At 44.2% G+C, this 10,296-nt stretch overlaps 1 protein-coding gene across 1 annotated transcript; it reads right to left on the bottom strand.

Annotated features, from left to right (window-relative positions):
• Nucleotides 1–2,082: 2,082 nt before the first annotated feature.
• Nucleotides 2,083–7,267, bottom strand: GRXCR2 (glutaredoxin and cysteine rich domain containing 2). Its single transcript, XM_009811283.1, has 3 exons — nt 6,931–7,267; nt 4,088–4,305; nt 2,083–2,262 (listed from the first exon to the last, which is right to left on the bottom strand). The coding sequence occupies exons 1-3, from the start codon at nt 7,265–7,267 to the stop codon at nt 2,083–2,085; spliced, it is 735 nt and encodes a 244-aa protein (XP_009809585.1).
• Nucleotides 7,268–10,296: the final 3,029 nt, after the last annotated feature.

The raw sequence follows: 10,296 nt of genomic DNA, 5'->3' as shown, positions 1-10,296 counted from the left end.
CAGCGAGGGCCGCAGCCGGGGTCACACCTCACGCCTTCGCACCGTGCCTCGCGCTGTGCCACGCACCGCAGGCTGGGCCCGGCGGGGATGGACGGGAGCCACTGGCTGCAGTAGAAATAAAACCAGCAGCGTCTTAAAAGTAACCCATTGCCTCAACAGTAGCCTCGCCATGATGCTTTAGGAAAGCTCAAACATCTTTTTCATGTGAAATAGGAGAGCATTTATTGGGTAAATCAAGTCAGTGTATTACCAAAAATAAACTGAGTGCATCGGGGGGGGGGGGCAAATCCACCCAGCTCTGACCGTGCGGCGCACAGCCCGGCCCTAACGCTGCGCACAGACAAGTCCTGCGGTCCCCAGTCCCCTGGGCCAGGCACCTGCGGGACTCTGGGCTACATAAGGCAAGAGCACGGCTCCTCGCTGCAAGCGCTGCCAGGAGTAAAAGTGGTTGAGAAACATCGTAACTACCAAAGAACAATAAATATTGATTTTATAAATGCATATTTGCTTCTAGTTTTACTGTAAACATTAAACTATCAGGCAACAATTTCACCTGGTTGCTTTTTTCTTATCTTAGGCTGGCAAACTTTTAAACAAGCCCAACAAACTACGAGTCAAACAGTTCAAATTTGAGGGAAGAGATCTGCTTGACAACAATTTCTGATTTGTGAGGTCTCATCTGCGCTCAATGAATACCCCAAGGACTACATTTTTTCATATTGCAGATCCTGATAGGGTAAATGAAGCCAATCAAGTATCTGCTATAGTTTTATGCACTTTTTTTGAAAAACAAACCCTCAGTACCCACCGAACAATTTCAGTAGGAGACCTACAGAAGTCTGAGAGCTAAACCGGCATTATTTCTAATCATTTAAGTATTGCAGAGAAATCTTACAACCTACCATAGGAAAACAGAAACTTGGCCATAAATTACCCCGTCTAGGCTTGCAAGCTCAGCATGAAGTACATGTGAGCAGTCTCTTAACTCATCAGAGTCTCAGAGGTAATATGCGAGTTAAGGCTGCATTAACATTACTCGTGAATATAAAATATAGTAAGTTAATGCTTTGGGGAAAAAATACCATTTCCCCAGTTTGCCTCAAACTCTTGAAGCCCCTGTGTTCTGTGCCACCAGTGGCAGCCTGCAAAGTATCCCACATCATTGCTTCACCTCAACTAATTAGAGTTTACCTTCTGCAGATTACAACATGGGATTAATATATTAAGCAACAGAAGTCCTGCTCACCACCAGCCTGATCCTGAAAAGTGCTGAGCATTGTACAGGGGAATTTTTGTTCAGCACTTCCTCATAGGTAGGCTAAAAACTGAGTAACTTCTATTTATAATAATAAATTATTGTACCTTTTTTATAGCTCCAGGTTTGGGAAGGGATTTCAATTTCTTCCCATAAATCAGACCCCAAAGGAATCATTGTGCCTGCTAAAGCAGATGCCAGAATCGGCAAAATCTTCAGGAAATGCTTGTGACACTGCAGGGCAAGTACAGAGTTAACTATAAAAGACAGTGTAATTTTAAAACATTCAGCAAGTTAAAACCTAGGGGAGGCACCGCTCTGCTGTTGTCGTACAAACAGACTTTACACCCTGACACATTAGCAATGTGCCCAAACTGCACCTACTTCTGCTGCTTTTAATGATGTTACTGGAGTGCCTGCTGGGTGGGGACCTGGCTGCGCTGGGCACCAAATCCCTAACTGAGGGTCAGTGCCAGCAAATTCGGGCTGAGCTCCAGATGCCAGAGACATTTACACAGGTGCTTAACTTCTGAGTGCAGATAGCTTCCTCTAGTGTCGGGGAAATAGGTTCACCCTGCAGACAGCATCTCTGTAAAACCGGGGTCTGGGCTGATTCAAAAGTTAGACAGATGCACATAGCAGACAAGAGGGACAGTGAGTAGCAGAGGTGCAGTATTCACATTTACGGTGAGGTGTGTATAACGTGCCTTTCCCATCTTTTAAAAGCTTGTCGTTGTAGCAAGGCTGCTTGAAGGTTAAATAAGTCAAAGTTTTCAACAAAATATTGCTCTGGTGCTTGTAGCCTGCTGCAGGGATGGCAGTCCTGATCAGGCAGCACAGATCTGGCAGGGCTGCAGGCCACTTTCGTTGCAAGCCGGGCATCGGAGAGCCCTGTAGGACTCCCTGAATCTGTTTGCCAGCATCGAAAACTTGCTTCCATGGCACAGGGAGCAAGGAGCAGAGCCTGACCCTTTACACTGGGAACAACCGTGTTCAGCATCTCCTTCCTGAAAGAGAAAGATCATGAAAAAAATCTGTTACTGGGTATCAGACACCAAAGTCAGTAACATACGTGAAAGAGGGAAATTCTGTCTTCTAGTCTTTTAAGTAATTGTTGCTCCTGACGTGCTGCCCTGCCAATAATATTCAGTTCTCTACGGCAAGATTTTCAAGAAAAAGGGTCCCGTATATTTGGGGACAATTTGTGGATACTTCTAGAAAATGAGAAGTTAATGTGACTGGGCTTGTAACACAGTACTTTCAAATTCATCTTTCTCCTCCTGCAAGGATCTGCATAGTTCCTGTCATTTCTTAACACATCCATCTTCTCAGCTCCATGTCCTCGGTTTTGAGCCATGCTTCATTTCTTCAAGTGTTTCTCCTCGCCCTCTCCCCCCCCCCCCGCCCCGAATCCCTCATCACCAACATGCACAGCTTCTTTCAAGCTGTCCCTTGTGCCTGCAACTCTCTCCCAGGGTGCCAGACAGCCTCTTTTCAAATTCCATCTTAAAATTCAGTGCTTCCACAGAGCCCAGAAATTATTAAATGTCTGCATCAGGAAGAATGTAGCATGGTGTAGGGTTGTTCTTTTGATGTCAGATTCAGAGTCCTGCATCATTCCTGTGCAGCCGTTTACTTTACATAGCACTATGGAACGAGGTTTTAACTAAGATATGGGGAGCTGGTGCCAGATATGCTTCATATTGGTGCCTGCTTATGAATTGATAGTCCAAATTAATTGACCTCTCAGAAGAATAACCTTCCTGTGGTTTGGTCATCTTTAAATGAATGTTCATAAAACCAGTGTATAGGAAGTCCAGAATTATTCTAAAAAATCATAGTTTTAGGACCTTCAAGTTTTACTTTTTGCTCCCAAACATCAAGGAGAACAGAAGTACTTTGCTGAGTTCTGCCAAGGTTAACAAATTTCTCTGGAACAATGCCTTACAGGAACTGTTGTCCTCCAAAGTGTGCTCCTCCAGTGAGGGCATTGGAGGAAGGCAATCAATTACCTTATGAAGGTCCTTTTCAACATATATTCCCCCAAAAGCCAGAAGTGATTTTTTAATGACTCAGAGAGATGGGATAAATCTTGGCTTTTGTGTTAAAGCCCTCTTTCTGAAAATCAAGTTTATTTCAAAACTGACAAAGGCCAAAATTCCTACTTAGTTTCTCAGGGCTGTTTTCAGTTTTCATGGGGTTATTGTGCAAGTGAGCCATAAGCAAGGCTCATGGTTGCAGAAGGACCAAGGTAACCTGCACTCAGCACAGGTCGGTCTCAGATCTGCAAAACTGTAATGCTTCATATTTGCTCTGCATGACAACATTATGTTTTGTGGGATCAAATTATGGTCAGACTAATTGGGATTCTGACCAACAAAGATGAACCCATGAGAAAACAAGTGGAAGGCACAGTCTTATTTCAGCTGATATTAAAATTTTAGCCTCTGGCAGTCTCAACCACAGAGCAGCTGTGTTTAGCCTTGTGAGGCTGGAGAAACTCCGTCCTGCTCTTATTCCGCTGGGAGACAGTGACCAAGGATGGACCTAAGCCAAGCTACATAAACGTCAGTGATCTCCAGGGGAAAAATCAAGTGGGAGACATGAGCATCGGGAAGCAGAACAGCTGTCCCCAGAGCGCAGACTGCAGTGCAGCGTTGATCGGTTGTCTCCCAAGTGGAAAGAGGAACAAAGTGATGCTTTTAATCCAAATTTAGTTAAGTGCTAGATACAGACATAGATGGGGCTTGGGTGGGAATACTCAGTGGTCTGACAGGGCTATAAGACCCAAAAGCCTTAGGAGGGGAAAAAATACTTTCCATTTTCTCTTACCTGCACATACTGGTTGCAGGCAACCTTTTTTCCCACATCTTTTTTATGTCCACCACCAAATCTTTCTTTCCTTTCCCGGTATATGAAGGCCCAGTCATTTATTCCCTCAGCCTGGATGACTCTTCTCATGAGCTCTTTCTGGTCCATGGGTGCACGGATGATTTTCAGGTTATTAGTGTAGATAATGATCTTGCCAAAATCTAGAATTGGGGAAGCCTGTAGAAGGATCTTATCAGTATCCCGTCTGTATAAATACACTCTACAAACAACGATGATCCCTGGGCTTCCAGAAGAACATCCCCTCTGCCCGGCCAGCTCTGCAGCACAAGCCAGCTCCCCACCACCACCCAAAGCACTGAGCAGAACAGCAGTGAAGGGACGGCCCTCATGGGCTGTGGGATCAGACCAAGACTTTGGGTCAAATCTTAGGAGCCTCACTTTAATGTCACGTCCTGGATGGGGAAAGCTTTCTGGGATGTAAATTCTCATTCCAACCCATATGCAAGAAAAAAAGAAGGCACAATTCTAAGAGCAGTGGTGTTGGCATATATGGAAAAGCAACCTCTGCACTGGAGATTGACTTACATTTCTTTGAAGGTTGAGTAGTTGGGGGTGTGGGTGGAGAGGGGGTTTCATGTTTTTGGCCAGAAGCAGAAATTCCCCATGATGGTGACCTATTCTGCAGCCTTTCATGGGTTTTTTTAGATTTAAAAGAAATCTTTTCTTTGTAATTCATTAATGCTGCTAAAAGGGTCAGCTGATAATAAAAGCTCATTATCTAATGCTAAATTGTGTTCCTAACAGTGAGGAGCCAGTCTAAATAACCATCTCTGGGCACACTTGAATTTGTGTTCTTCTCTAACGATTTTAAAGCTAAACTTGGTATGGTCAAACATTTCTCTGAAAGCAGCATTTTGCTTACCTGGTCACTTTTTCCCTTTGCACTAGGTGTCATATGGCAGTTACCATAGCCTATTGTTTTACACACTCTTCATCTTCTGCTCTGTTTAAGTATCTGTGTCAAGAAGTGATGCGAAAGGAGACGTTCTCCTAAGAAAATACCCTGCCAGAGTCACATCAGCTGACATGAGGTGGCTGACGGCTCTCCTGGTAATTGAGCACCTACTTCTCTGTGGGGAGAAGCATGAAGGGGGAGGCAGGTTCAGCAAAATCCTTACCATTCGCAGAAGGCTTTAAAAACCTTGTGTTTGGTACACAGAGATGGTGCCTCCAAATACCAAATGCGTGTTAATTCAAAACAAAACCAGTACTGGATAGTGTGATTACTCAAGGTATTTATGGTTAGGGAAACTAGGGAAGAGAGATGAGCGTTACCCAAGAATGCAGAACAAATTAATGGTATGGATAAGATCGCGTTAGTGCTCTGTCTTGAGGCAGGAGAGATTCATCATCGTTTGATATTTTCAGTTAAATTAGACATCCAGTGTATCAACTAAATATAGTTCAAATATTAGCCATGTGGGTTTCCTACACGCAACTTTGATTAGCACCAAGAATTAACAGACTTTTAATGTATTCAAATCAAGGCCATAAAAAGCATTTTATACTTTTTAAAGCACTTCAGTCTCTTTAGTTGTGTAAGTGCCAGAGTGACATTCCTTATTTACCCAAAGACCACAATGGATGATGACACAACTTTATATCGCAGCGGTTGGTGTGCTTGAGTGACCTCACATTTCTTGCTGGAGATACTCTCAATTCTCGACCTTTCTGCAAGCAGTTGGGGCACCACCAAGCAGGCGCTGCAGGTCTGGGGTGGTGTGCAAGGGGGGGCTGGACAACAGGCTGACTTGTTTGCCAACACTAACTGCTCATTGTTAAGACTGAACTGGATTGGAATGAGTGTGTCCCAGGGAAAGGCCTGACATCAGTTCAGCAAGCCAGCTTACCTCACACCGTCTTCCTTTTTATCATCTTCTCTCTGAGCAGACTCCCCTCAAGTTTTACAAGTCTGCTGATTATATCAGCATAACATACTCCACTTAGAGTTTGCGTATCAACGTGCATGGCTGTGTTATCAGTAGTGCCGATATGCCATCATTGTGATATGAATTGTTTAGTTGATACATCTAGATTTGATAAAGCCAAAGAGCAGTAAAAGATACAAAAATCTAACTTTGACAGGGTGAGAAAATGAACACAATCCCTGTGTATTAATCAGTTTAGCGTATATTACACATGTACTGGCTTTTTTTTAGGACTAAAGAGACACTTCTATATCAATGGCATTAATTACATGTTAACAAAATATCCAGTGAAACTAAGCTGGGGTTTTCAAAGTAGCCAAAGGGTAATTCTGGCTTGCCAGAGGATGTGGATGCCTCACGCAGAGGCTCACTGGTACACTCCTGGTGGCACTAACCTTTTTGACAGCTCAAGTCATGCAACTTTAATGTTTTAAATATAACTAATTAAGATAATACCCACCTTACATTTGACTGCTTTAGATGCATTAGGATTACTATGTATAGATATTGATATATATGGAAATGTTGTATCTTATTCTACAAAATGGACAGATGCAAATCAACCCAGTGAGAAGATGGAGCACAGCTAGCAGATGCTGTTCACTTGCTGACTGCGCTGCTGCAAAACATGCGGCTCCTGCCATTTGCAGAGTAAGCAGAATGCAGAATTTGTGGGATAAAGGCTGAAGATTTACAATCACCCTTTTAAAATCCTGGACTGACAAAACTGAGTTTCATATGAATGAGGTTCCAGTTTGAGACTCCTGTTACCATATTATTATAAAAATGGTTTAGTCTGAAGTGGGTTTCCAAACAGTTTGACAGCCCTAGGCTGGACATTACTTACCCTGCAATGACTGTCGCTTGACTGGTAGTCGCTGAGGAGAGGAGAGTTACTGGTGAGACTGTATTTCTTATCCTCTTTGAATATGCTGATCCGCTGGGCAGTCAGCTTGGCTGGTGAGTAAAACCTGTTTTCCAGCGTTTCCCCAGCCCCACAGAAACGGTCCCCTGGCTCAAAGCCGTGGCGGAGAAAACGCCGAGAGTGCTCTTTGGCCGGGGGCTCGAGTTCCTGCCCATCTTCATAGACTTGTTTTAACACTCGACCACTGTAAGCTGATGATATTTTGAACCTCACTTTGCGGGGCCTTCCCTCATGCCGCTGATTGAGTTTCTTCTGCTGCTCATCCATTATTAGGATTTCAATCTGCAGGTCCTGGAGATCAACTCCAAGAGCTTTGGGTCCAAAAGAGAACTCTCCCCAGGTTCCCTCAGCCACATAATGTATAATTCAAGGTTTCTAGTAGTTCCTCTCATCTTACAGCAAAACTGACACCACTGTATTAAATATTGATAGATATTCACAAAGAGAAAATATTGATGGTAGTGAAATATAAGGCAGGTTGGTGAATGGTGGGTGGACTGGCTTACCACAAGAGGAAAGGAGTTAACTTGGGGAGGATAGGACTAAATAGGAAACCCTGCCCATGTTCTGAAACCATGGAAATGTTTCTGCTATGTGCTGTGATAAGAACTACACCAAATACACCATCCCAGCAGCTTTTCACGATTTTCTGACAAGGTGAGAAGTTAAAAAGACAAGTTCACAGAAAAAGCAATCCAGCTTCACAAATAGCAAATGTGAATAATTCCTCTTCCATTCTTGTGCTGAAATCCTGAGAGTACAAAGCTCCATTTCATTTTAATCCAAATGTGTTCCTCTACAGGTTGGTGGAGATCTAATTAAGATCTTCTCTCTCCTTAGCTTTCAATCCCTATTTGTAATTCTCGCTGCCTTTCAGGGCTTTTTGACCGTCCTGGGTTTGCTTTTCATTTTTAAAAGACAGTCACCTACTGAGAGCCACCAGAGGCCCAATCCTCTGCTCATCTGCCATCCCGCACTTCTGCTCAAGGAGCACAGGAAGTGCTGCTATTCCGATTTGGCCATTTTCTTTTCCAGTTGGCAAAGCAGAGGTTTGCAGAGGTGCAGAGCAGAAGGGGATAGGGCCCCAGGTTACCCTGGAAGAGGCGTCAGCGTTAGGCAGGTCTCTGCTTTGCACAGCAGCAGCTCTGCAAGGTGCTGGCTGCAGCCGGCCTCGCTCAGCGTCTAACTGAGGGACTGTAATTCCTCAACCCTCACGCGAACCTCCATCCCGAGGGCAGGGAGCAATGACCCAAGTTATCCTCCCATCATTAGAGCCCATCATTAGAGATCCCCGCCAGCTACCCCGAAACTGATACCTTCCTGGCGTGTGCTTCGTTACTCTGTTAAAGTAGGGGTTTGTTCACTGTGCCCATCCCCAGCTGCGCACTCCGGGCTTGTCTTTCCTTTCAAAGGAGAAAATGAAGAGTGTGTTTAGTACAAAATGCATCCACACGGTAACTGCTGTCTGGGTTTTAAGCATCTCCTGGATACGTCCTTGTATCAAGCACACACAACAGGAGTTAAAATCTCTCTTCTTTCAAGTTCCAAGATGTCAGTAAATTTCCACTATTAAATGCAGTTTCATCGAGTGGGACTCAAACTAAGCATTCTGCCTACATCCTGCCAAGGCTATCTTCTTTTAATTCAAAACCAGCGCTTTTAAAGCTTAATGTTCTCAATAGATAAATTATGTTTATTAAAAGTTTGTTCATTAAATACTAGGACGACACTTTAGAACGCTGTATACTAATAATGCACAATGCAAACTTTCCAACCAACCGAACAGCCTTCATGTGCCAAAAGCGGTTTCTGTTGTGACAGACATTGCGTTTGCAGGTTCCTTGGGCTACTGGAAGCCTCATCGTAAGTACACGTAAAAGATGTATATTCCACCGAGAGAACATGCATGAACACGCCTGGGTAAACATACAGCCACGGATACGCCCTTTTCATTTCCAAAACACTATTATAATGTTCATGTCGGTCTCCCATCCTATCTCAAACAGGAGGATCTCACATTATATGAAAACTTTGATTTGCATGAATCAAACTCAGCTCTTGCTGCATTTGCTTGAGAAGCTTGATCCACCCCTTTCTCTTGTAAGTCCTGTGTGAATCAGGCCTCAGTGTGACTGCTTTTTCAAAGGTACACCAGTGGTCTTAATTTGACACAAATCATACTTTGTAAGATACCCTAATTGGAGTTCATTTTCTTTTGATTAAGGGAACAATCAAACAGGAAATGAAGTTCAAAGCAGCAATGAGAGAACACAGCGCGAGCACCACTGCCACGGTCTGCACTTGCGAGACAAGCAAAGTGACTTCCCATCCTTACAGTTACTTACAGGTGCTGCCAAAGCACAACAAATCTACCCTGGCCCAGTAATCTTCACATTAGAACAGTCCCGTCCTCTGCAGTACTATCAGCTGGATTTGCTGTTAGCGCGAACAGCGGGCGGCTGCCAGCACGGGGGCTGCAGTCAGGGTGAAATTCAGCCATCTGCAGAGGTGCAAAGTCCTACAGGCACACGTTTCCTGTGTAAACCCAAGGTCGGCACACAGAGGCTGTTGTTTGGGTTTGCTGCAGAGGGATCAGATATGCATGCCATTCTTTTCATGTCCCTGTACAGATAAATCTTGCAAAGAAAAGATTTCTGAACAGCCCTTCTGCATTTCTTAGCTGTTCTGAACAACTCAGGCCAACCTTTCTTTCCACATTAAATATCCCAACAGGGACTTCCCAGGCGGTGTTTTATGAGGCCGTCTCCAAAGCCGTACATGTCTCACTCCAGCCGAGGAGCATTACGACATGCTGAGGGCAGGTGGCATAGCTGTAAGCGAGAGCTGGGGAGCATCAGGTGAAGGATAGATGGGCTGTAAGGAGCCTGACATCGCCTGCTACAGCCCTGCCAGCACAGCAGCATTCACGCTGCTCTCATGTGTCAGCGTGGGTTTGTTTCCCACAGCTAGCACAAGTCTTACTAAAAATATAACAATAACCATTTTGCATACAACACTGAAATCATCAAGTTTCATGATCTAGATCATCACTGCACTATGTTTTACTTCAGACTCTTTTCCATTGTATTTTAATGACATCTGTCTTTCAAGCATGGGGCCTCTCTTCACCCTCCTCCCCACGTCAGGAAATACGAAGTGATTGTTGGAAATGAGCTGGAGGCTTTGCAGAACAAAGAGAGACAGTCCTTGCCCTAAGGAGCGTAACATGTTGGTTTAGATCTATTGCAATGTAGTAGGGTATGTACAAAGTAGGACAGAAGAAAAGCTGTAGTGAA

This window comes from Gavia stellata, chromosome 16 (assembly GCF_030936135.1).
Source record: "Gavia stellata isolate bGavSte3 chromosome 16, bGavSte3.hap2, whole genome shotgun sequence".
Taxonomy (NCBI): domain Eukaryota; kingdom Metazoa; phylum Chordata; class Aves; order Gaviiformes; family Gaviidae; genus Gavia; species Gavia stellata.
This window is presented reverse-complemented; position numbering and strand designations above follow the sequence as displayed.